The sequence below is a fragment of the Neopsephotus bourkii genome, unplaced genomic scaffold, assembly GCF_033783945.1.
Source record: "Neopsephotus bourkii isolate Nb327-2 ecotype Australia unplaced genomic scaffold, CSIRO-AGI_Nbou_v1 NB_1780, whole genome shotgun sequence".
In the NCBI taxonomy this organism is placed as follows: Eukaryota; Metazoa; Chordata; class Aves; order Psittaciformes; family Psittacidae; genus Neopsephotus; species Neopsephotus bourkii.
This window is the reverse complement of record NW_026902254.1, coordinates 4561325-4588568: the sequence shown is the minus strand read 5'-3', so window position 1 is coordinate 4588568 and position 27244 is coordinate 4561325. Positions and strand designations below refer to the sequence as shown.

The following is a 27244-nucleotide window of genomic DNA, read 5'->3' as shown; positions in this document are numbered from 1 at the left end:
TTAAATGAATAGTGTTTTAAATTCATGTGTGTTGAATTCGTTAGGTTCAATTAGCTGCCTTATAGAAGCGATAAAGTTTATTTTTATGAAATTTCTTTACCAAGAAAGATGTGACCTGTCATTTGTTAGCAAAGTTTTGTTCATTCCTGCCAGTGGAGGCAGAACTTATCTTCAGTGATGTGCTCTAGAAGCAGTCCTTGAATATGTCCTTCACATGCAAAAAAAGAACATCTATTAGAAGCTCACGGTTCCACCATGGAGTGTTTGCAGGAGAAGCAAACACAGGATGGATTTTGTTATTATTGTTGGTTTTAAGTCCGGGGGGGGGGGAGGAGAAGCAACAACAAACAAAAACAACACCCACCCACCCCCCCCAATAAACCACCAAACCCAAACCTGGAGGATTTTATCACTTCGAAATTGCCTTCTACTCAAATAAGGTTACTTTTTCATTTGTATGGGTTTTGACAGTGCCTTCCCAGAGTTGCCTTGGTTTCTGTTAGTTCTCTGAAGCAAGGCTGATGATTTTTGTTGCTGTTTCGGAGTCCAGTGTAAATAAGAGAGGCAAGGTACTTGTGACAGATGAGGTTGAGGTGATGGAGAATGTAGCTGCTGCTTGCTATTTACTGCTGGCTGCCATGCTGAAAAGCTAGAGGAAACGTTAGGCTGCCTTTCACCTGCACTCGTCTTACCATGCTCCTGAAACGTTCCACTGAAAGGTGTTAAGGGCTGATTTCCAACTAGCCCTGCTTCTGGTTGCACCGGCAGTCTACACGGATGAGTAGAGGGATGAATGACTGGGGAGCTGCTTCCCGTCCTTTGTTCAAAGTTGAAGCCCCTCTGCAGCTTTAATGCAGTATTGTTGTTTTTAACTGCTCATCCTCTAGCACAAGAAAAAAACCTGTGTACAGATAGGGGTGACATGATTCTTTCCAGCATTGCTCCTTCAACCCTTATGGGGGAGGGAGGGGAGAATCAAAGATGTATTTTCTTTTCTATGGCTTTTTAAAATGCTCTATCACAACCTGCAAATAGGCACAGAAAATGCCATTTCTTGCTGAAGTAATGCTGCATACAAAGACCGTTGTGAGAAGGGGAGCATGGGGGAGGAGGAGGCACTCAAAGATGCACCAGGATCTGAGAAAACAGCAAGATCATGATTTTTCTGTCTGGGGAATTCAAGACTGTTAATTGCTCTCTTGCAAGGCGCAGATAGCACTTGTCACATCAGACTGGTGCTGGGGGATGTCTGTCTTGTGCCGGAGTTTGGAGGTACAGTGTGAGGGTGACTGTGCGCAGAGCAGCCAAGCCGACTGTCCAGGCAGTTGTCAAATGCTATGCTCCGAGTAATCCACCCTGACGTTTGCGTGTTAACTTTCTTGCACTTATCTTTAATCTGGCTTCCGTTCTGAAGGCATCCCTAAGCTGAGAGTGAGCTTTCTCAGGCGTGCTCCCAGAAACTGAACTAAACTGACTGGATAAATAGTAATAACTAGTAGTAGTTTACATACTAAATGAGGGGGATAACGCTGTGTTTTGATTGATGCCAGTCCCCAGCTCACCGCCCTGCCCAGTTCTACATCGAAAGCAGGCTGAGGCAAAAGCCACTACAAACAGCCTGATGAGCTGAGCAGTAGTTGAAAGAACTTTGAAAATCTCCGTACAGGTTGAACTTGGTGAGTTAGTTAGGAACGTACAGCCCCGCGCCTTTCCTCCGGAGCCAGCTGCGTCAGTGCCGGCGGTGGAGCAGGGACGATGAACGGTACCATGGCGGGCAGCGGCCCGGGGACAGGTGCAGGCACGGAGGTGGAGGAGACGGCGGGGGGCCATGAGGGAGCCCCGCTCAGGCAGCCCCACCGCACACCGTGCTATGCGGCGAGACCTGCGCCGCTGTTTGAGCCCTTCTTAGCTCAGAGTTGCCTGCAGCCGAAGGGTTGGAGGCAGCTCTGAGGCCGCGCTGCCGTGTGGGGGCTCGGGCTGCGCTAAGCCGTTGGAGGAGCGTTGGTGGTGGGTGCCGTTCCCCCGCCCTCGCACTACACCTCCCGGCGTGCACCGCTGCAGTCGGCCCTGCCTGGGCTGGCACGGGGGCCGCGCTGCCCCGCGGGAGTTGTAGGCCGGGAAACGATGGGAAAAGGGGTGAGGGGGTACCCGGTTTCGGGCCGTGCACCGACCCCTCCCGCTGCCTGAGGGAAGGCTGCTGCCGGGGGAAGGAGGGCGGGCGGGCGTTCCTCCGGGATCGACGACACGTGTCAATCACCCCGCCAGGCGGCGCGCGCTCCCGCCCCGGATGCTGATCGGGTGCGGGGGGGGGGGGAGGTGTGGAGAGGAGAGGAGGGGGGACGCGGGCACGCGCCCGACGAGGCAAGGGGGGTAGTGAGGGGTGGGGGGGGGGAGGGAGGGAGAGGAGCCGGGGGAGCGCGCGCTCGTATGTAAATGAGCGGGCGTGAGGTCAGAGGCAGATGGAAAAGGGAACAGACAGAATGGCCGCCGCGGCTCCCGCTCCTCCTGCCGCCACCTCCCAGTGCCGGAGCCCCCGCTGCACGGCGGAGCGCAGGGGAGTCCGCCGAGAACTCGACTCCTGGCGGCACCGGCTCATGCACTGTGTGGGTAAGAGACGGGGGGAACGGCGGGGTACCACGGCCGCCGTGGGGAGACCGAGAGGAGGGGGTAGCGAGATCCTTGAGGGGAGCGGGGCGGCAGGGAACGGGGTCTCAGGTGGGGAAAGGGGGAAGCGGGCGAGGCGCTTGGTGTCCGGATCTCCCGGGTGGGCGGGGGGAAAAGCAGAGATGGATGAGCGGCTCCCGAGGCTTTCTTGGAGGGTGGAAGCGGAGAGGGGGTCTGAGGGGAGAGCTGTGATCCTAAGCCGCCTTCAGGGACCTGAGGTGGGTTGTTACGGCTTCGGCTGGGGACACTCGGTCCCTCTCTTCGCCGCCGACCGAGACCCTTTCTCGGTTCGGGTCCTTTTGTCTCTGCTTCTCGTCGTTCGCGCGGTGAGTGCCGGTGGCTGCCCCCCTCCTCTTCTTCTCCACCACCAGTGCCTGGGGGGCGGAGGGGGGAAGGGAGCCCGCCCGTGTGTGTGTATATGTGTATGTGTGTGCGCCTTTAAGAGGGAGCCGCTCCTGCACTGACGGTTGGGATTTGAAGTTTTCCCTCCCCCTGGAAGTTGTCATGGCGACGGCCGTTCTCCCCTCGCGCTCCCCCCCGCCCCCGGGGCTGCCCCGGTGGCTCTCGTGCCGCGAGGTTCCCCCGGGGTCACGTGACGCGGCGGGGCGGGGCCGGGGGAGCGCGGGCCCTGGCGGCCGCCCCGGCCGGGGTAACGGCTCCCGGCGCGCGTGCCGCCGCGGCAGTGCCGCCTGCGGGCGGGGGGCGCCGGGCTCCGGGCGGTGGTTTCTGTGCGTTGGTGGGGAGCAGGGCGCCTCTATGCCAGGAGTCTCTTGTCTGTGGTTCCAACACGCACTGCCCTTCTTGGGAACGTGGATCAAACTGATCCCTGGTCTTCAAGTAGCGTGCGAGTGTCGGTGCTCATCCACTCCGAGCGGAAGAAACGCGTCTAGATGTGACCGGGAGAGTACGCAGCAACTCATTCCAGTGTTTCTGCGTGTGCTTGAGGCGAGAGCAGGGAAAGAACTAAACGTCTAACAAGTAGGCACACTTACAATTGCAGGCGATTAGCCTTTTGTGTTTTATCTATTATCATGCACGCATGCTTTTCGTCCTTGCTGTGTTGTCCCAATAACACTTTTAAACACCTGTTACCACACCTGTGTATGTCTTATGGTACCTGTGTATGTTTGCACTGCCTGTTTAAGCCTTCAAATTATATTGCTTAGGAAAGCAGTGTTCATGTACTTCTGTACCCTAATACATTATATAATGCTTATTGTGGAAATAAAGTAGTTTAGTTAGAATATGTAAGGAGAGCTAGTTTATCGGCATAGATGATGTGGTAAATTTAAATCTGATGGAGGGGTATCTCTCTCAATATTTAAGTGGCTGTTACCTAATGGTGTTTCAGTTTTAATTTTTAGCTAAAATCCTTACTTTTTACACTGATGTCACTGTGGTATTGCTTCAGACTCAATTTTCTCCTCCTCTTAATAAAAGCTATGTAGAATATGATTCTTTTGTATGCTCAAAATGCAAAATTCAGTTAATAGAAGGGAGCCCTGAAATGATTAGCAAGTGCTCAGGAGGAAGGAGGTTGGTTATGGTTTAATAGTTAGTCAAGAGCTATCTCAGTTAAGAACTGTTAACTTGGCATGCCTGTTGAGCAGCCCTTATCTGAGAGAAAGTGTAAATAAAGTGGCAAGAAAGTAAGTAGTCAGGCTAATGGAGGTAGAGTACACTTAACAGGTTTGGATTGAGGGGTTTTTTCTTTACTCCTTTGAAATCCTGTAGCATTGGCTTCTGTAATATAACTTCCTACATTATCTCAAATTAACTTCCGAAGTAGAAATGGTTCATTGTTCTCACTAAGCAAAGTATTCCTAAGGATTTGAAGAGTAACAAAGTCAGTATTAACTGGAAGGTCTGAAAAGTTGTCAGGTTGATGACTGAAATGGCAGCATGGTGGGAGGAGAAGTGGTGAATAGGATGGATTTGTCATAACTTACTTTTTCTTTTTCCACCCTTCTCAAGAATCATACATTTGTAGCAAAGTGAGGAAGATGATGTGGTAAAGTAGTAGCCCCCCAGTTCTTGAACTAGCTTATTGTCAATCCTAAAACAAATGAAACACCACCACCAACAGAAAACTTGGATCATTCTACCCTTAGGGGTTTTATTTAATTAAAAAAAAAAAAAAATTGGCAGTTAATGCAGTTCTGTGTACTATCATTTGTCTAACACTGCTCAGAAAGCAATGCAGGAAAGTAGACTTGTTGAACATGTCTACTGTTTCTGCTAAAGCTTTTGGATAACCAACATTACTTCGGTGTCTTGTATCATTCATTGATACTAAGTTTGATATTTGCCTTTCTGTAGTATAATCACTTGAGCATTTTAAAATCCTTTGCCTGTACAGGATTCCTCAGTCACTTACTGTAGAAGTGGTAAACCAAGTCAGAGATACTGCTTCCAAGATGGTGATTGTAGAACTTGAGAGTGTTACTCAAGAGACTGCTCATACCTGCAACAGTGAGACAGAAGTAATGCTCAGTTGCCTGCAGTGTACTGATGGGATGACTCATGGTTAGGGACCTCTGCTTGAAGGGCTCCATTGCCGAATTCTTTGTTTGTCAGAACAGACTTAGGTATTTACATGGGCTTTAGAATCAAAAGCTTGGGTTTTGCCAGCCTATTATTTTAATTTGTGACCTGTGGAATGTAATTTAAAGTCTCAGGCCATAATGTTTCTGCATTTAAAGAGTTAGAGAAGAAAAACAGCTATAAAATTTCATTGACATTATGGAGAATTATTTTATTTGGTATCTAGACATACTTGAAGGTACAAAAGACTTCACATTGTAAGTTAATTGACTATATTCACTGAAATTCTAAGTAGGTGTTCAGTACAAAATGGCTGATCAGATGGTAGTCTTTGTGTGGTTGTGTTAGGCACTAATGTTCCTAAGATGCCTAGATTTGTGCTTATGCATGTACCTAACTCTTGCATGACTTGATCAGGGTTCAGAATGAGATGATCTTGGCAGGCGCTTGAAGATCTTTATTGTGTTGATGTTCTTAAATCATGCACAATACATGATAACAAATATTGTTTATAACAGTGCTTACTGGTATATGTTTTGTCCTACGTACAATCTTTGCTATGTAACAAAGAAACAACATATCCTAATTCTATGTTCTGTGTTTCTGGAGAAGTGACAGAAAGTTCAGAGTACCTAAATTAGCTAGCAACTGAGTTCCATGTTGGTTTAAATTGCAAGGTATTTTATATAGGGGAATATTGGAATGGTTAAAAATTGCTTTTTGATGCTCTTTGATTAAAACTTTGTAATGTGAATTGAGTCGAGAGGCTTTGGTAGTATGGAACTATAAAAGTCTAGCTTCATACCATGGTCAGCATTAAGAAACAGGATTTATGCAGTCATTGATCCCACTGACTGATTTCATTTGAACTTTACAGGTTGCATCTTGGCAAGTACATTGAGTCCCAATAACTATTGAATAGGCAGAGAGGAGGGACCTAGTAATTGCTGGGATGCAAGAAAATGCTGAGGTGGTGCTTCCTACTTCCTTGTCACAGTATCCTGTGTGTAATGTTTGGAGCAGTGACTTGAGGCTTTTTAATGGGAATTACCAGGTAACTCCAGTCATGGATGTTGAAATGTTCTTGCTAGGGTCTTGCATTGTATTGTGAAAATATAAAAGCATCTGAATAATCTTGCATTGTGAAAATGAAAGTTTAAAATACTATCACGGCTACTTTAAAAGAAGTATATATATAAATGTATATATACTGCTGCCTGAGGGGAGGGGAAGGGTAGAAGTTTTACTTTTCTCCTGCAGCTCAAGGACACACATTTGAAGGGAAATAGCCTTGGTATTGCTTTCTTATGAAAACTGAAACTTGACTGAAGTGAAAATCCATTTTTATATGCTTGTGATATCTAGCATATAGTACTCCTTTACTTCTCTTATATTTTTTCAGACTTTTTTGCTTCTGAACTAGGATACATCAGTGTATCTAATTCTGTTTTGATGGATGTAGACTTTGTTATTTTTTTAACCTATTTGAACTTCTGCTCCAGCTTACTGTTTTTGAACAAGCTGCCTCTCAAGTGCACTTTTCAAGCGGAGGAATTCCCCCTGCAGATGAAAGACTTGTAGCTACTGCTTTTGGTATTATCCCCACACTTGGAACACTCTTGCATCAAGTACTTTGTATCTTTATCCCCACAATACACAGAAGCATTCTCACTTTCACTGTGGCTGTAAGTACTTAGCCTCAGGTTAGTGCCACTTTTTTTGTAATACTGTTGCAGCTGTAGGTGACTCTATGTAGCTGCCACAATAATAGTGGCAGAACTGGTTACTTTACTATATAATATTTATAATGTTTTTTTTCCTATCTGTTAGTGATTGCTTTGGTGGCTTAATGCTCTATTACCTGTCAAGCCACCAACAGCCTGTATACAAGAATGATTTCAAAAGGATACCTGCTTTTACCCCTTTGGCTTTCTTGGCACTCTAGCTTCTTTTAAACAGTGGACAAGCTTCCATCATCCAGTATGATAGCCAGTAATACTGGTATAAGGTGTTTCTGTGGATCTGTCATCCTTTGAGCTGTGATGTGCAATCATGGCCTGATTCCAGTGTAAAACAGATTGAGGAACTAATCTCAGTCCTCCTGCAATGGTTGGAGAAGAACATGAATTAAGTCTAGATCAGAATCACAGCACAGGTTCACGGGCAGTTTTGATGCGGTGGGGAAAGATGGCATCATGTAATGGGATAGCTCAAACTGGTATTATAGAGGCAGGTTTGCAAGTCAGCATTAGTGTTGAACACTTATTATGAAACCGCAATCTAAGAATACACTGGAGTACCATTTTGTATGCTCAAGTCTTACGGAACTATTACCAGAATGGAAAAATCACAATCCTGACTCTGTGCTTCTGCTGCTCACATGCTTGTATCAGCACTGCTTGGACCCCTCTCTGATCTGCTGTAACTCTCTAGCTGGGCAACTCTTTTGAGAGGAGTTAAGAACTTAAGAAAAACAAAACAACAAAAAAAGCAAACCCCAAACCTGATGACTGCTGGTGCTAGCATAAGGATGGGGTGGGACTGTGTGACAGAAATAGGATGGATAGTAGCAGAAATAAGCCATTGGATTGGTTCAGCTGCCTGTGTCACTGTCAATGCCAGGCGTGGAGCACAGCCCTAAATGTACCATGCCCATTTGCCCTGAACTAAGCAGGTTGACAGAAGAGGAAAAAATGGTCAGTGTGTCATTGGAAGTTGCTGCAGTTGTAGGTATCGCATTAACTGTCTTTAGATTGAAATGAGAGAAAACACATGGGGTTTGTTTTGCTTGTGTTGGACTGTCTTTGTTTCAAATACATAGTGTTAAATCAGCTTCTTTTCTGTGTCCTGTAACAATCCATTTCAACTCATCAGCTTTTCTCTCAGAAAGAAATAATTGCCTACTGCTGTCATTATGTTTTTTTAAAGGGATATCTTACATTTGACTCAGAGAAATTTTTACTTGCAAAAACAGTACAAAAAGAGTACAAACACTAGAGGCTTAGTTTAAAAGGCAGAGGGAGGAAGTTCCACATATCTAGCGGTAGATGCAGTACTAGGTCACTTATCTCTTGTGCACCTGCAATTATAAGGTTGTATGGAGCACAATTTTTGAAGACAAAACTGCCTGGTATACAAAGACTAATTCCATGGACTGTACAGGATGCAAGCAATGCTTTGTTTGAATTCTTTCCACTCAGAACAGAAATGTGATTCAGGTCATGCAAGTAGATATACATATCTTCAGTAGTGTTGATAAAACCTGTGATTTATGTTTTTTGGTGCTCCTTATGTGTAGATACTGGTATGTGGAAGCAATTCAGTTTTTAAGTGTTCCAGGAACTACTGTAATCTTTGTCAATGTTTTTAGGCATAGCTTGAACTTTCTTATTGTATGTTCTTATATGGTAGCTGTTTACTTTTTATGTTGCTGATAGTGAGCTGAGAAATTCAGACTCTGATAGTCTTTCTACACTGCAGGCTCTAAGAGTTTCCTAAACTGGAACTTGTGTAAACCAAAACCCCAGAGTACAGATACTGTCATGGCAGCTCAGTCTCTGTTCTTCCCTTGAATTGGCATTCAGTAACTGTACTAATGCTTGAAGTTGGTAACTTTCAGGGTTTTCTTTTTGTTGATGCATTACGCAATTTTATTGTTTTTCTTTCTGGACTCACTGTACCTACATGATTTATGTCAACTGCTATGAGCATTCATTTATTAAACAATTCAGTGAGCTAGGCTGTAAAACTAATCTAGCTTTACACTAACCTAGAAAATGGGAGGGGAAACGTGGCAGGAGGAAGAATAAGAAAGAAAAGGTCAGATCTAGTTTAACGTGGATCAGTTTCCTAATCAGGTTTACTACGTAACCTGTAACCTGCTTTCTCCCTAGTTCAAGTAGAAGTAGCTGTACTGGAGAAAACAAAGTTTCTGATTTTTAGTAATTGCCTATTTTGGCAACAGTGTTTGAGGGTTTGAAGTGAACTTGAAACTAAGTTAGCTGGACAACATTCTAATCAACTAAATTTGTGACAAGAGCGGGAAGAAAGTACCACTAACAATAATGTCCTTCCATTTGTTCTCCCTTTGTAGGGAAACCTCTGATGTGACAGTGAACTGCCCTTCTGTTATTCTCCGGGTTAGTTTTCTGTTGAGTCTCCTGAACTGTTGTGCTATGGTAATAAGTACTGGTAGTTGTTTAAGGAAAGTAACAGGAATGTGTCATACTGATCAATATATCAGATCAGTGTATGCTGTTCAGGAGTTGTATTCCAGCTGCTGGCAAGTAGCCAGGGCTTGTACTGCCTTCAGTTAAAATGGGGGAAAAAACAGTACCTCTTCCCCTTATCCACCCTCACCTTTTTTTTTTATTATCAGCTGTATTATATGGATGCTTTGAATAGATAGTTACAATGGATCCCTTCTTCTTGAATATGACTAGAGTATCAAGCTTTCAAACAAGGTTGTTATTCTAACCTTTAGAATTCAGTGTATTTATGTAAAGTGTAGAGGTCAGCCAGAGCTTTATACGTCACTAACTTAAAATTCTTCATCCCAGTTAGGACTACTGTCTTTTATGGTATTTGTGAACCTTGCTCTGCTCCATGTGCTTGGAGGGAACTTTGATAAGATAGGTTGAAACACTGATAGAGGTTGGAACAAAACTGAATTTTTGTGATTCGCATGTCTAGTATTAAACTTGCTAAAAACAGGATGGCATTATAAATTTCTTTACCATACATAAAGAAAATAAACCTTGTTTGAGGGTGTGAAGTTATTCTCATATATGTATTTCCCCCTATCCCTCCATCCATTAAAGGCAAAGAGAAGCCAGGAAGAACCAATGAAAGAGTAGGGAAGGGAAGGTGGATGGTAGCAACTCATTTATTTGAGCCTGTAAGGAGGGGGTAGCAGAGGTATTACAAAGAGTTAGGGGACTCTGAATCTGCAGAAATGAGGTTGAATTCCCTTTTATGGGGTGTGGTGAGCAGCATGTGACCCTGCAGACAGAAGATCCCTGTATCAGATTTTCATCTTTCTTTTTGTTTCCACTTCTGGCACAGAGTTCCTGTGTAGTATCTTGAAAGCTGGATTAGCCCCTTTCTAGATTAACATTTTACCATTGACAAAATTTTTCTGGACTCTCAGCTGCTGCTTCTAATGGTGTTTGCTTCTCAACATCCATCTGGGCTTGCATCTCCATATCAGCATGTGTTGTAGCAGTGAGAGTTGAGTAAATGTTACTAGAGATGATTTTTTTTTTTCTAAGTCACTGAATTTCTGACCTCTTTATGTTCCTCAGCTTTCAGTTTCTGTATAAATTCGTAGGATCCTGCTTTCCAGTTATGAGACATCCTAGCTTTTGTGGCATCTGGGGATTGATTACTCTTGTTTAAAGAGCTGTTGTGGAAAAATTTGTCATTTCGCAATAGGTTTTATTCTGAAATGTTACTGCTGCTTTTAAAAATGCTTAATTTTCACATTATAAATAATTATTGTCCTTCATTCCTATCATTCTTCAAATCGTCTTAATTAAAGGGTAGTTAAAAATCTTACAGGTGAATGAATAGTAGTTCTCACAGTCAGAATTCCACTGCTTTATAAACTAGCTTTAGTGCATTTCTAGTCTGCTGGGCCACTAATAGGTCAGAGGGCAGTGTAATTAAGATAGGGTTGAATATGCTGCTGCTTTTTACAACTACTGTCAAAAACCTTTGTGCATCATATTTAAAAAATTTCTTTTCATCCTAAAAGCACTAAAGTTTTTTTGTAATGCCAGCTTGAATACTAGTGGTGCAAAACTGCTAGACATCTTTTGACAGTGAATTAATATTGCTGTTGTGTATGATGTAGATTATAGAAGACTGCTTTAAAGGACTCCAGCTTGTGATTGCAGCTGTTTGGCTCACAGAACAGAGAGAGTACCGCTGCTAGGCCCAGTTAAATATGAAGCTCTGACTTTACCTAAGTGTAGGTATTAAGCCTCCTAATCTAAATATGGGGGAGGATTATCAAATGGCACCTGCTCTGTGACCTGTACAGATATGTAGGTCATTCTGGTGTTAGCCATCTGATGAAGGGGAAGAAAAAAAGGATCTTCTTAGGATCCACTGCTGCCTTAGACTGCCTTGTGCAATGGCTTTAGTGCTAAGCATGCCAAATTCTGTCTCAGAAGTTTGTTGTGCTACCAGCTGAATAATGCGGTGACTCTGGACTTACCTAGTTCAAGCTCCTTCAGTTTTCTTGTTTTTCTTGGACCACCCTATCTCTTAATCCTTCAGCTTTCATAATTGGTCATTTTCTGTCTTTGACTTCTTAAAACCACCCGTTTGTCTTTGCTTCCAAACCTTTCCTTTTACTTACTGCTGGTGACATTAAAACCATTTTAAGAACTTTGTGTCTCCACAAATTGTTTTATCTCGGCTTTCGATTTTCGTATGTGTCTTCACACGTGTATGGAGTGTCTTCAGGTGACTTGCATCACACCACAAACATGCTCACCAAGGCAAATTACACTTTTCATCTTTTGGTTTGGGAGACTAGGCAATTTCTTCCTCCATGTGTCTAATGCCATCTGTTTCTTTATATACTGCTGCCAGATATCCCATGTCATGGTGCTTGAGGAAAAGGGGTATATGCTTCTTCCTACCACCTCATTTAGGAAATGTCAGTCTTTTGCAATCAAGGCAAGAAGACTACTACCTTGCTATTATACTTTCACAATACTAAGCAGTAGTTGTTTGAAAGGACTTGATTGTTTTGGGGGGTTGGTTTTTTTATCCTTTTTTTTTTTTTTTAATGGATCCCTAAGTCATTCTCAGTAGAAATTAGGACACTTCTAGCCTCAATTCATCCTGGTTTTATACATTGTGTCAGTGCTGTTACTTAGTGGTTTTCCTCAAGTTTTTCCTTTATATTTTTCCCTTCCATATTTCTTCCTATTCAAATATCATAGTAAAAACTGAGCAGATAATGAGCACTAATGATTCAAAAGTCATTGTAGTGGATTTGAATTTTAAGCAAGTAATTTGCAGACAAGTGTCAAAAATGTAGCTACAAATGTACCATCTAGTACAAACTGCTAATAGTGGATATTGTCCAAAATTTACTGTCTGCACTGTGGTACAACCCCAGTTGCAGTGAGAGGCTATAATAAGCTCTCTGTTCCTTTCATCTGTTTGAGTATTTTCATTTTCCCCCACACAGTTTGAAGGGGTTCTACAGAGTCATGCTAAACAGTAGTTCAAATGAGGTATATTCCGGACCATGTTGAATGAGTATCTTAATAATCTGTCTCTGCATTATCAGATAAGAACAGCTCTACTAGATCAGAGCAAGTCTGTGTAGCCTAAGATCTAGTGTCTGCAGCCACTTGTGGATTGCTGGGGAAAAAAAAATATTGATACCTAGTAATATTTCTGAAATATCTTTAAGCCTTCCATGACGCTTGTCTTGATCCTTGGGAAAAAAAACAGGTATTTTGGATTTTATAAGTGATATACTAGGTTATTCTGGCATAAGTTATTGTTAATTTTGTATGGGTATGTGCTTTCAAAACCATACGAAACTTCAGTTAGTAACTGCTGTCCCTGGTTATACTGTTACGTGACTCTTCTCTTTGTTCTAAAACAAGAAGTAGAAACACTGTATGAAACAATTACTTTAAAAAGCCAAGGTATTGAAAAGACCTATCTTTCCTTGGCGATCTCTTCCATCCCTCAAACTGAAGAGTTCTCAGCTGTTCCTTGCAGAAAAGCTGTTCATGAAACCTGATAATTTTCCCCTCCTTTCTTGTGTTTTCTTTGTTCTCTCTTCTGGAGATGAGGAAACTAGAGTTATGTGTATTTGGGATAACAGCAGTGTGAATTTATGTGGTGACAAACTAGGAAGCAATGCAGAAGCTCTTCCTTTAAGAAGTCAAATTATTTGACATGTTCTTTATGGAACTGATATTTTCACAGTACTGTATGTTTGAACCCCAGATAAAACTAAAGTGATAGATCAGTTTGGAGCCTATTACTGTGTGCATAATATGACATTTTACTTTCTCCACTATTTAACTTAATATGTACTTGCTTTTGGTAATTGTGTTCAATTTTACCACCTCAGTACCTCAATATTTTGAAGTTTCCTTGATGTTCTCTTGCTTTTCTTTGCTGCTAATACTAGACTTTACTAGGCAGTGCATTGTCACTTTTTCCGATCACCTCTTTTGGGTGGAAGAGTAACACTCATTTGTGGTGTTCTGCTGTGAAAACTAACCATTTACTTCTGTCTTTCAACCAGTTACTTATCTGTGCACGGACTTTACCTCTGTGGCTTGGGAAGTTTTTAAAGGTTTTGGGCATGGATGTCAATAGATGTCTTTCAGAAATCTTGATTTAATCTTAGTGTCCCATGTCTACATGCCTACTGACGTCTTCAGGTAGCTCAATTATGTTTGAAGTATGACTTCACAGAATTTGTGTTGGGTCTTCAGTAATACACTGTAATTCTTTATGTGTTTAGTAATCCTGTTCCTTGGATTTTATTTGCCCATTTACGAACATTTGATTTGCTGTTTTATGAAATGGCCTCAAGTTGCTCTAGGGAAGATTTAGATTACATTTTTCACTGAAAAGTTTATCAAGTGTTGGACAAGGCTGCACAGGGACATGGTCAAGTAACCATCCCTGGAGGTATGTAAGAGTATAGACATGGTGCTTAAGGACATGGGTTAGTGGTGGACTTCACAGTGTTAGAATCACAGTTGGACTTGATCTATGAAGTTCTTTTCCAGCCTAAATGATACTATGATTCTATGTATGCCTTTGCTAGTATATGTTCTAAGCAGGTGTCTGTCTGGTAGGGGTACACAGGCTGGTAAAAGATAGGCATATATAGTTGCTGGTAGTTTTTGTTGATTGATGTTAAGTTTTGCCTCTTTCCTGTCCTCTAGTGTTGAGGTAACCACTTGATGATTTCTTCAGTATAGATACTTGTTCAGGTGTATCACCCTTAAGATCAGTTCAATTTTTCTTGTTGCTGTTACTTTCTTTTTTGTTCCTGTCAACAAGAGGCTGTTAGTACAAGAAGCATGTTTTATTTACTCTTTAGACAAACTGATCATAGTATGACTGAGTCAGCTAGCTTCTCTGAAGAGCAGGAGAGGCCACTCCTTCCCTGGCATCAACTGAACTACTTTGGCAGAGGAATGGTCCTAGAGACCTTTGTATATGTAGCGGGCTATCCTGGCAACAAGCTGGCAGCTTGCAGGTTAAGCTGGAATTGAGTTAAATGGGGAGAGGGGAGAAAAGGGAATGAGGGACAGAAAGGTTAGCTGCTCGGCCTGAGGAATTGACAATGAAGACTTATATAGATCAAGCTGTACAGAACTCACAGATAGTATTTAGCTGACTAAAACCAAGCTTGTAAGTGATACTAGATAATGGCTATTGGGGAAATACTGGTTTATAAACTCATTTTTACCATCTTAACTATTTACTTTGGAATTCTGCCACCTGTTGTGTGTTCCACTTTGTTGTGGTGTCTGGCTTTTGAGGTCAGAGATCTGGTGATGTTTAGAGTCTTGCCAAAAGCTTCAGTAGGTTTTGTGTTAAAGATCTGACTGGGGAGACACACCTTTTTCTGTTGATGCCTAAATCTGAGGAATTGTGTTCCATCAGGAACTGAGATCCTTTGGTCAAAGTTGTTTTGACTGTGGGTTCTTTGCTCCTTTCTATGTGTACATTCCTACGTGTCATATAATTGAATGTGTAATGAAATGTTATAGGTATACTTGTACGCTTCTTTTGATTGTTGGTAAAATTGGGAAAAATCCAGGTAAGACTCCTGAGGAAATGGTCTAATAACCCTTGTTTACAACTACCTCTTGCTCTCTAAAACTACCTGAGGAGGTTGTAGTGAGGTGGGAGTTGATCTCTTCTCCTAAGTAAGAAACAATAGGACAAGAGGTAACAGCCTCAGGCTGTGCCAGGAGAGGTTTAGATTGGATATTAGGGAAAAGTTTCTTCACTGAGAGGGTGATCAGGCATTGAACAGGCTGCCCAGGGAAGTGGTGGAGTTGCCATCCCTGAAAGCGTTCAAAACCCATGTAGATGAGGCCCTTAATGACATGTAGTGGTGGTGGATTTGACAGTCCTGGTGGTTGAAGCCTAGTTGATTCTGAGATTCTCCAGGCTGGAATATCTCGTTCAGCATTGCTTGTTGTGTTCCTCCTTTTTTTTTTTTTTTTTAATCAGTTCCCTGCCTGTTACACTTGCATTGTGCAAATTCCGCTCAGACTTGACAAAATTTTGTCTCAAGATGCCATACACCCGTACTAACCTTCAACTGATGTATATGCCTTAGGTAGTTGGTAAGTCTGCTGTACCAGTGTCCAAAAGCATGCAGTCCTTATCCATATCATCATGTACTCTCAGTGGTCAAATGTGTAGCTGAGAAATGTGAGGTGGTGCTTGGATTTTAGCCTTTCCCTTTTTCCTAAGGCACCGTACTGTATTTCATTTTAATCCCTTGCTGCTTTTTAAACAACAATTCTCCCTGCCTCCTTGATACTGGCCTTCTGTGTTGGAATACCAAATGCTACTCCTTCTTGGAGAGAATTCCTTCAGCAAGGCCATCCGACTGGCTAGGATACATTACCTGTCTGCACCCTTGCCTAAGTCTACTGACTGCTAAACAAATGTGCTCTGCCCAAAGGTAATAGGTTTTAATAAGAAATGCCCTGTGTAGATGTTTTCTTAAAGCTAGGTTGTCTTGACAAAACATGACTGTTTCAATGGTGACTTTAAAGAACATCTGTACAATGGTCTATGAAGAGGTTTTTTTCTGGCTTATGCTGAAGCCTTTACTTCAGGTTGTCACATGTAACATTTTGTGGACTTGTACTTGGTGTGACTTGAAGTCATTTCTGTCACTGCCATTGCCTGAGGAGAACTTGGCATCTATTCAGAAACTCTCTTCTGAGGAATCAAATAAATTTGAGGAAAGTGATATTAACAGAGCATCTTAAAGGCAGTAAAGTGAGTGCTTGTTTTCTTAAGGCCTTATTAATTTCCTAGGTAGGAACGATGGATTGCGCAGCTTCTGGTCATCTGGTTGCCTCATTCAAAACTCAGAACCATCACAACACAAAAGCATCACAAACTCAGAAGAGCCAGAGCTGCCTTGTCTGCTGTTGTCTGCAAGAGTAGCCACTTGGTAGTGATTGGTGTATTTTAAGAGCTGTTAACTGTTTTATGTTCTGTGTGGTGCTGTACTTCTTCACCTGCCCTTTAGCAACCAACTGACCTGATTATGTGGCATGCAGAACAGTTACCAACTGGATACTTGACAGCTTTGTCAGTTGTGCATTTTGCATTGGTTGTGCTCTGGCATTTTTTCCTCCTTCATTCTCAACCTTGCAGGTTAGTAGTAAAGGCTGTTTCACTCTTTGTGTGGGATATGAGTGACCTTGACCTATGAGACTGATTAAGAAGCTTGGTACCAGATAAGTAACTTCATGTTAAGTTTTCCAGAAATCTGGAACAGAGATTTATCTGATTCCTGCAGGAGTTTCCCTCTTGCTGGAAATGCAGACTGTAATCATGCCTTTCTTTTAGGAAATCCTATTCCTGTATTCTTGACCTTGCTGTTCAGTTGGCAGTTGGCTTCCCTAGGTGGTTGCTGTTGTCTTTCTTAATTGTTTCATTCAGTAGGGAAAGGTACCCTACTTACAAATAACTCAAAGTACTAAAGTTTCCTGTTTTGCCTTTCTTTGTGTCTTATGGGGAGCAATAGGATATGGCTGTCTTGGGTCAAAGAAGCTCACTAAATTGTAAATGGAATAGTGAAATCTGGTACAGATTCTGCCTTTCTATTTATTTTAAGTTCATGACCCTTCTGAAAGGGGAGGAGGGAAAAGAACAACTAGGAGCTGTTTTGCTTAAAGTTTCTGGTTCAAATGCCTTTTTTTTTTTTTTTTTTTTAGCTGCTTAAACTTAATACAGAATTTGTGCTTTTTGTTTGTTTTAAGGAGCAAAATAGGGACATGTTTATTCCTTTTTTGCACAACATAAACAAAGTGGTATATCTTCTCATTATTTTTAAAGCAGACTAACAAATTTAGAACTAACAATGAATGTCTGTCTGGAAATAATGTTTTCTTCTGTTAAGGAGGAGCCAGTGCTGGAATACAGAAGGAACAGAGTGTTTCTAAGACAGGATAGCCTACTATTTAAAAGCATCCACCTTGTGTAAGACCTCTTGTCTGTTCTCCACATGATTTAAAGTATTCGGAATCTTGCCACTAGGCACTTGAAAAACGTGTCTGATTTTCCTTTGTGGTGTTCCACCGGCTGTTCCCCAGGTCAGGTTGGACAGTTGTTAGTAATGTGAGTTTTAGAGAATGTAATTAGAAATTAATTATGGAATTGTTACAAAATTGATTATTGCCCAGTAAATTCTCAGAGCTGGTGTATGGTTTCATTTGAGTATCATATGAATTCTGTTCCACAGCAGATGAGATTCTGAGCCCCACACTTTGAATCTTACCATTTCCTGCTTTGTCCTTTTAATGATCGGGAGGAAGTTTATCAGAAGTTGTACATGTGTGTAATTGATTTTAAAAATGCCACCAAAGCACAGCTGCTTAATCTTTGAATTGTGTCAAATGCCAAAAGCAAAACCAATAAATTAACATTTTTCTGTTCTCTTATATCTGACATCTTTTATTCGATAAGAGTATCTAATGTGAAGCTAAAATCTGTATTTAAAGTCTCCATTTCTGTATTTGTGCTTTTTAATCTTCAGTGGGAAATGAAGGAATTCAGCCCACTTAATCAAATGTTAAATCAAACTTGTGTGTATTTTTTGGGTACACCATGCAAGCTCAACAGAAGCATGCTGAGAAGATGTAGGTTACAGGTTGGTTGTCCATGATATGTAAGTTGAGATAGAATACCTGCTTTTGAACAATGTCATCTTTTTATGAACTGAGCATGTCCGTGGCAGGGAGGTTGGAACTAGATGATCTTAAGGTCCCTTCCAACCCAAACCATTCTATGATTCTATGTTTAAGAACTCATTTGAAATCATGGTTTAGCTGAATTTAGAGTTCTTCCAATCTTACCGGAGTATCTGAGCACTTCCAGTTTTAACCTTGGATTCCAGAAAATCCTTTTGGAGAAAGGAGGCTTGGTTAGCTTTTTTTAATTTCAAGTGAAGTTTTTACATATATAAGAGTGTCCAGTTCTTGTTGACCTACTTGACATGTTGCCAACTCTAAGTTTTGTCTCATTTCCCAAGCCGAATTTTGGCAGGATACAAAAATAATGGCTGGCTGTTTTTTTTGTGTTTTCTTGGGGGGGGGGGGGGGGAAGGGGGAAGGGGGAGGAAGTGTTTTTGCTGGTTTATTTATTAAAGTTACTCATAGAAATAAACTGTAAGTTAGAGGTGAAAATACCTGACATAGGTATTATAAAATGCATCAAAGTAAGCTTATAGCAAACTTACTTTAGCTACTAGTTTAAAGGAACACTGCACTAATTTCTTGGTAAAGTTGTGGTATGGCTGGGATTATTAAAAATGCACTCTTAATAAATTGCTTTCAGCATTTGTGTTAGCATGTTTGGAAATACATGCTTTGAAGAATGCAGTACTGAGATTTATAGGCTTGATAGTTCACTTACTGTGTTATAATCTGGCATCTAGATACAAGATGCCTTTCGTGCTGTAGCTTCAGCAGATGTCTCAATAGATTTCAGGGAACCACTGTGTTGGTGCACAGTAATTGCAGGATTTCAGTGAAATCCGATGGCTGGTTTTGTTTTGTTTCGTTTTAATAATAGAGACCAACAAATAGTTTCTGAATATGAGAAGTTGGATTTACTGGGAGAAAAGAATGACTTCTCTTGTTCATTTCAAAACAGTCTGCAGTTTGTGGGGAATAGACAGCTGGTTTGATGCAGAAATGACAATTGAAAATAAACCGAAAATTCTCATGAAACTTGAATCTTTTAGGAAATTTCCCTTATATTTTAAACATATTGTCAGGCATCAGTTCCATGGAATGCCCTTGAAGACTCGCAAGTCCATTACCTTGCAGTAGACCCATGGCGTAGTATGGTATCCTAAGCTTCAGTTTTTAAAAGACCATCATGCTAGGAATATTTTGAATTAAATGCTTTTTTGGCTCAATGAACTTGTGGTTTTTGATAACTGTATTTTTCTCTAACAGCTTTCAACTAGCTCTCCTTAGCAAAAAGTTTCGTGTTCTCTGATTCTGATGATAATCCAGGAAGTGTGCCAGACCTATTTTTTATTCATTAGTTGACTTCTAGACTTTCTTGAGAGGCTGGTTAGATGTGTGATACTGTGTAATAGTAAAACAGTATTGTGACCTATTAACTGTCACAGATTCACTGTGAACTTCTAGTGAACATCTGACTAGGCGTTCATGTAGAAAAGAAGCTTTTGTCTGGCAGTCCCTAATGTTTTAGGTAAAATAGGTAGACTTTTCAGGCTACTTGTGCATTTGTGGCTAAGAAACAAGAACCTGCCTCAGGCACGTGGTCTTCTGAAAATGATAGTTGTTTCTGTGTTTTATTCTTCTCATGTTGTAGAATGGTTAAATTGATACCAATGAGGAAGTCGTAAGCATTTTTCCAAGCTAGATGTTATCTTCTTTTACAGTTGCTTATTCCCTCTGAATTTTGTGTTCTGTAAGGATACAAACTCTAAACTGGTCCAAATTATCTCCAGAACTGTTCTGACTAATAGTTGGCATCTAGATAATTTTGATGTAGTGTCTAGAGAAAAGAAAAGCAGTAGGGTAATTTTCAGTGTTTGAAGAACACTTATATTCACACCAATTCCATATCTAAATACCTGTGTGTGACAGCTGGGATTGTATCACTGTTCAAAGAAAGAAGAATTTTTAAAGAGAACAGAAATTAAGTTCTAGTACCTGTCATTTAGAAGCAGTTTTATGTCCCCTTATCCACAGAGCAGTGCACTTCTGAAGTGTTTTCCTTATGCCTTTTAAATTATAAATAACACACAAATCTCAATATCATGCTACTATATCAGAAATTAAATCTAACTTTAATTTTGGCAGCCTCTGGAAGCTACAGTAAAAGGTGTCATGTGGCCTTTCCTATTTACAGGTTTGCAAGGGCATGTTCTTACTGGCATGGAAGCATCTCCACACTCCAGACTTCTTTTCTGTGGAACCTTATTTTTCTTGATGTGATTTATAAGTACCTGAAAAATCGACCCGAACTCAGTATTGCTGCTAACCTCAGTCTTTTAATATTTTTTTCTCTGTTGGCTGCCACCCTTTTCTTTAAAGTAGTTGAACAGTTAGGGGGGAGGCAGGACGTTTCCTCTTTTTGTTTTTCCTCAGAGGTATGGCCAATGTTGGCCTTCCTAGTGCTGGAATATTACTCCCTCTTGTATTCTGCTTGATGCTTGTAACTGCTTTGTTATAGCCAGTTCTTTTGATGTATATGTTCTTTTTGGAAACAGTATTTCATCATTGTCTACATCCCCTTAAGAAAGCACAGCATAGAGAGTTGAAAGGATTTTTACCCTAACTGAAAAGTAGCCACTTAGAAGTGAAGCTGTTCTGTAGTCTCATTCTGGTTTTGGTCACCCTGTCTTTTCTCTGTGGCAGCAGCAGTGTCCTCAACTGCATTAATTCCTGAAGTCAAGATTTGCAGAGGAAGAGAACTATCATTTTAGCTATGGTTCAGAATTTGTATTGGAGTCTAAATAAAGGATTTCCTCCCTTTCACGTTGGAATCTCTGGTATGTTGGTTCCTGTTTGCTCAGGGTTCTGAATCAATATGGTAAAGAAAATGAGTGAATGAAGGTAAATGTTTAGAACTTCCTATTAAAAAAATACATTTTTGTGTATGTGTGTTATAAGCATAAAGTGGATTCAAGCTAGACAAGACCCCTCCCTATGCCAGCCCTATGCAACATTTGTCTTAAATCATGTCTCAAGAATTGTTCTGCAAGAAAAATGGGCTGGTTTTTAACTGAGAATCTGGCCCACATTTTATTAACTGATGAGTTTTACTGACTAGATGTTCTGTAACCGCATTGCAAACAGGAAAAAGATAATAATTGAATAAAGATATTATTTTTTTGTTTGTTTCTGTTATGCAAGGGGTGACTGATGCAATTATGAAAGAGATTACTTGTAAGAAAGGCAGATGACTTTTTTGCCTTTTTAAGTAACCCAGAACAAAATACTGCTCTGGCACCTGTGTTACTTTCAAGTAAACACTGAAGCACAGTTGAGAGAGAGCTTGAAGAGAACCACAAGTTATTTTTTCAGAGAAACTTAAAGACTTGGTACTCTGCCTGGCTTATCTGTTTTTTTTTGTTTTTTTTTTTTTTTTAAAGTGGTTCTAATGTTTGACAAAACTAATGAAGTTGATTTCTGTCTGTGGTATGATAGTTTAAATCCAAGGTAGCTGTCTTAGTAAAGCTAACCACAAAATTTCCTTCAGACATACTCGTGTACTGAGCCAAACTGAATAATGCAGCCATGAAACTGTATAAAATGGGGAAAAGTAGAACTGAAGTTTGTCATTTATATAAAATACTTTCTCGATTTACATGTAGTTTTCAGAAGGGATCACTCTTTAGTTGAGTGAAAGGGGGCAAAATGCCAAGGGGAGGGGAAAAAAAAAATCTTTTATATCATTGCTGTTGTGTGGGAGAACCAAGCTTAATGGTTTTCACTGCTTATATATTTTCACATATGAAGGGAAACTTTCATTTCTTGTATAATATCAGTTCTAGCTCAGAAATGTGTGTCTGTGGGCTGTACCTTGCCATGAAGTTACTGCTACTTAAATAAAAGGGTATGGGGTAAAGGAGGCTATTAGCCTATTGGCTGTGGCAATAAACTGGTGTGTGCAGGATCTGTCTTTTGGTCATTACTGGTCTATAATTTTTTTCCAGTGTGATTTTTAGTTTCTTAGACTTGCACTATTTATGTAATAGTCCTCATAGATTAAGAAATACCACCTCAATGTATGGGTTGTATGACTTCAGAATGGGAACAGAATTTATATGAAAATTAGATAACGGTGTTCCTGTGGTCAAAGGAACACTAACCTCTATTACAGAACACCAAAAATAAAAGAAGGAAGCTTCATTTTAATGCTGTGTCTGGTGATACTGTGCCCAATCTTATTAAATATAATCCTGTTCTTTGGATTTTCCTAATTACATTTTAAAGACTGTTTTTTCAACTTTACAGTCCTCTAAGAACTGAAATGAACAATTCTCAATCTACTTTCATGTTAGTTTTGATTTGAAAAGCATCATTAATGGGCTAAATTCCACACTGCTTAGAATGAGCAATATTTTTTTATATACTTTAACTCTTCATTCCATTTACTCTGCTCAGAATATTGAATAAACTCAAAAAACAAAGAGGAGGCGTGAACCTTCCATGCATGTTACTTAACAGTATATTTTTCTCAAATTGGGGGGGTTCGGGGGAGGATGTGATTTTCCTTAGAAGTTAAATAAGAAGTGTTTTGGACTTCAGTAAAACAACTTGAACTACCATAATTCAGACATGGTTCTTGGTATAGTAAACCACAAAGTGTGGGGTGATATAAGTTCCTGTGTAGTTAATTTTTTAGGAACACAGAAGTTGTGAAGGTCCACTGCTGACTTTGTTAGGTGGGTTAATGAGGATCTTGAGGGTCTGTAAAACACACATCTTTTTTTCCTACAGTACCTCCAGAGGCTGTAGTGCTTTAAGCTAGAAGTCTTATTTCACTATAGTAAAAATATGTATGTATGCCCCATCCTTCAAAGCACTGTGCAACAGACTGTTACCCTATGCTTAACTGAGGATATGCTGGAGAAGAAGAGAAAAAGCAGAACTTAATTTGCATGCACAGAGTATTTTCAAAATTCCTTAACAGAAATCACTATGATCTCTTCTAGTGGGTAATCTTCCAGCATTAAGATGTAAAATAGAGCAGTAAATTTGAATCAGATGGCAGTATTGTAAAGCATCTCTCTCTTCCATGTGAGTTTTGCCTATCTATGTAAGAAACAATTATGCACCATTTCTGGTAGGCATCCAGTGATATGAATAAACCAGTCTCTATGGCTTGGAATAATATGAAACAAAAAATTAATTTGGAAATATTTTCACTAAATGCTTTTTATCATTTCATCTGCTCATACTTTCCTAAACTGGAAACACCTGCAGCAGGTCAGGGGAAGTGACTGCAAGTGTAAGTACAGGGTTTTTCTGAGTGTCTTACTGTGAAGTCATTAGTGTGATGACAGTTTGAATTATAAGGGTTTTTATAAGGTCACCATCACCATTTTGTTTATTTTCTTTTTTAAACTCGGTGGCGGCAGCGTGGTAGCTAGTTACATGGGTTCCCAGTTATCCTGTTACAAGTGACTAAGCAAGTATCTCAGTGTGGCTCTGCATCAGTTGTAATTATTCTAGTTTGCCTAAGTCTTGTGAGGTCTGTCCTTGAGATTTAGTATTACTGTGTTCTAGCACTGAGTAAAAGAGCAAAGGAGCAAAGATGCAAAGGTAAATGGAAATATATCTGCTTTTGTGAAACAGGCTGTCTGGAAAAGACAATACAAATACTGAAGCTAATAGGCCATAAATAAGACTAGGAGAATCAAGAAATTAGTATGATGTAGAGAGTACCAAACCTATAAAAATCTTTTAAATATAACCTGCACATATACTACTGTTTTCTTTCATAACTGTATAGTAACTGCTTCTCCTGTCTTCAGATGTCAGCTTCCATCTATTACATGACATTTATTTTTTCTTGGCTCTTCTAACACACAGTCTGAGTCATTCAGATTTCTTGAAAATGTACTTGCAGTCCCAGTTGTGATCACCTAGAGGATGTGGAGAGGGAAGGTAGAGCGGAGCGATTTGAGAACTGGGATCAACTGTGAGGTTAAAATAACTTTTCCCTCTTAGAAACATTATGGAAATACAGCTTTTGGAAAAACAATGGCCAGTGTATAACTAAAACTGTTTGATGTCAATTTGTATGTGGAATTGTTCAATTACTATGTCCAAAGTTAACCTAGGCCAACCTGCATAAAAAATTTTAAGTCTGCACCTTGTGATTTCCTTCAGGCTAGAATATAGGTAGCTTCCATAGTGAGAAGTGCAGCCTCGTTGTTGACCAGTTTCTGGGTGGGAGAGGCCTTCTTAATGCATAGCCACACTACTGCTAAAGAGTAGATGAAAAATGTCTGGGTTTGGTCATGCAGCGAGGAAGAGTCCTTGTGTATTCCTTGAATAGCTCTGGAAGTCTGTATAAGGTACATAATCTGGGAAGCTTCCATTGAATGTGTCCATTTAATCACTATTCTGTTTCATTCATAGCAAAGAATTTTATAGCATCTGCTGTTCATATGTGGTGAGGTACACTTTCTAATGTAGATAGGCTTTGAAAAAGTGACAGACACAGTAGTTTACAGCGATAAAATAGTTATGTAAAACTTAAATCATAAAGTTCTATGAGCACTTGAAGAAGACTATTTAAATAGTTATGAAGGTACTCTAAAGACTTATTTTGGATTTAATAATCCTGGTTTAATACTCTTTTAAATCTGAATAAACCTGTAGAGAGACTTAAACAACATACTGGAAATAACTCGCAAAATAATGGTTTCTGAATTGCTTAGTAGTGGTAATTACCTTTTCCAATTTCTTTGATTTTATAAAGAGTTAGTAGGGTACCTCACTAAAACCCTTGCCTTAGGCCTTTGGCCCATTTATGGCTTCTCTTAAGACTATCTTAAGACAGTGCAGCAGCCCTACTAGCTTCATTCCACTTTCCCCCTCCTGGTGGAGAAGTGTAAATCAGTGACTTCTAAGACCAGGGCCATTATTAGCTATCCACTTCCCTTGAGATCTTAAATTCCACCTCGTGGCTGCTGTGGCCAAGACCACTATTAACTGTTTACATCATTGATCCACTCTCCCTTAATCATGAGTAGCAGGTCTAGTAGAGTGCCTTCCCTGTTGAGCTTGTCTGCCTCGATTGAGTTTGTCCTCCATTCACCGTCAAAATCTCTAGGGTTGCTTCTGTGCTGCCATGTTGCATTTCTAACAGATGTCAGGGGGACTGATATTTTTAATGTGAGCCAACGCCTTGACTGTGTATTATTTTTTTGTTGTTGTTTTTTTGAAGGCTTCATCTGTTGATTGGGCAGTCTGTAACAGATGTTCACCATGATGTTCCCCGGTTGAATCCTGACCCATGGATTTATTCAGTGCAAAGTATAAGCACTGTCCTTGACTTTCTCACTTTTCTTACAAGTATCCATTCACTGTAGTTCTCCAGTTGTCTGAACTGTCTCACCATACCACATACTCCCAGTGAGATTGTTGTGCACTCTGGTCTATAATCCCTTGTGCTTGCTGTGCTGAATGCATTCATGTACAGCTGCTTAAGATGTGTTCCTGTTTATGCCACCTTTTCAGTGGAACTGTAAGATCTTTGCTACTATGTAGTACTGTGCATTTACCCTCTCTGCCATTCTACTTTCTAGGTGTCAGTCTCCACTCCTCTGGCAAGCATAGTTTGAATCCCTTCTTAAGAGGCAAGCATGTTGGCAACGACACTTGCATTATCAAATGAGTCCTATCTCTCTCAAGCACTCTGTTTCTTGAGGATGTTGATGTTGTAAGAGCTGGGGTCCTCCCTGCAGCCATGTGGTCAGATGTTGATTGGTAGAAAGTGTTTGCTCCTGTCAAAGCCTTTCCCCTGGATCAACACATGGTTCTGGTGTCATTCACTATTGTTCCTGGACTCCTGTAGTTAGCTTTGATCTGCTGCAGATCTCCTTTGGCAGTATCATATGAGACAGCAGTGAGACAAATTGAAGTGGCTAAGTGAGCTGTAAGAGTTTCCCTGCAGCATTCCAGATTTGGACTGTGGGCAAGCAGCAGAGCTTTAAAGAGTCAGCCCCGTTGCTGAGCAGAAGTCTTCAACCCCTGGGGGTCTGCAATTGCTGTCACTTGTCGCTTCTTTTTAGTGACATTGGCCGTGATCAGGCTTAGGTGTCAAACCTGATGGAACTCTTTCCTGGGCTGCTTGCCTCTTCAGCACCTGAATAGCTACCAAAGAGAGCTCCCTTCCTGTGGTTGTAGGTCGCAACTCCCAGCCTTCCTGGTCCTGGGAATCCTCATCCTAGCCCTGAGTGAGGAAAGCAGTAGGTTTGGTGGAGGGTGGTTGTGGAGTATGGGGATAGTTAATGTAGGGGAAAGAGCTGTTCACAACACTGTTCAGGAAAGCAAACTGTATAAACTTCTCTTTGGGTTAAGAGCTGTATCATAAATTTCTGCATATGAAGATTGTTAGTGTAACCTAAGGGTTTTGGGTAATAAAGAAAGCTGATCTTTTTATGTGAAAACACAAGAAGTAAGGCAAGTAACAGAAGAAATGTAGTAGTAGTAGTAAAGGGAGTTTAATATATTGAGGTATTACAAGTTAATAGAGCCAATGGTTTTTCTTTTCAGTTTGGTGCTAAAAGTGTCAGGGATCAAGTATTAGTAGTTTTGAAAGGTAGTTTGAAATCAAGTGCTCAGTTGGCCACAAAAAGAAACAAAAAATTGTGTAAAATTAAAGCAGAATATTTATTTAATCACAAGAGATATAAGCAAAACATATTTTTGACCAGTATCTGTAGGCTTTTCAGGTTCTGAAGAGTTCCAGAACTACTACTACCATTTGCTTTTGCATACTGTCTCATGATGTAAAACAGAGGTTTACTGAAATGCCTGTGTTTAGGTGGCTATATTTTATGAAACCGTGCTAGTGCATGTTCATCTGTAGCTGTACTAGAAACTAAGATATATCTTCATTTTTAGGCTAAATCAAAATTGTATCAATGCTGCTGAAAAGCAGAGCAACAACTTTGTAGAAAGCTGCACAAAGTGGAAGTAGTACACATCTTTTCTGGGAAAATTCTAGATTAAGTGCTGGAAAAAGATTGTCTCTGTTGTTAGGCTATATAATTAAA

The 27244-nt window shown here is 40.6% G+C and overlaps 1 protein-coding gene across 12 annotated transcripts in view; it reads left to right on the top strand.

Moving 5' to 3' along the window:
* Nucleotides 1–2321: 2321 nt before the first annotated feature.
* LCORL (ligand dependent nuclear receptor corepressor like) overlaps nt 2322–27244 on the top strand; it is a 79449-nt gene continuing 54526 nt past the window's right edge. For 10 of the 12 annotated variants that reach the window (XM_061379807.1, XM_061379806.1, XM_061379803.1 and 7 more), the window contains exon 1: nt 2322–2607. In XM_061379807.1, the coding sequence (XP_061235791.1) occupies nt 2460–2607 (148 nt within the window). In that variant the 5' untranslated portion in view covers nt 2322–2459. Of the gene's footprint in view, nt 2608–6085; nt 6263–20791; nt 20999–27244 lie in introns of those variants that run through there. The other 2 variants (XM_061379800.1, XM_061379798.1) reach the window with 2 other exon arrangements.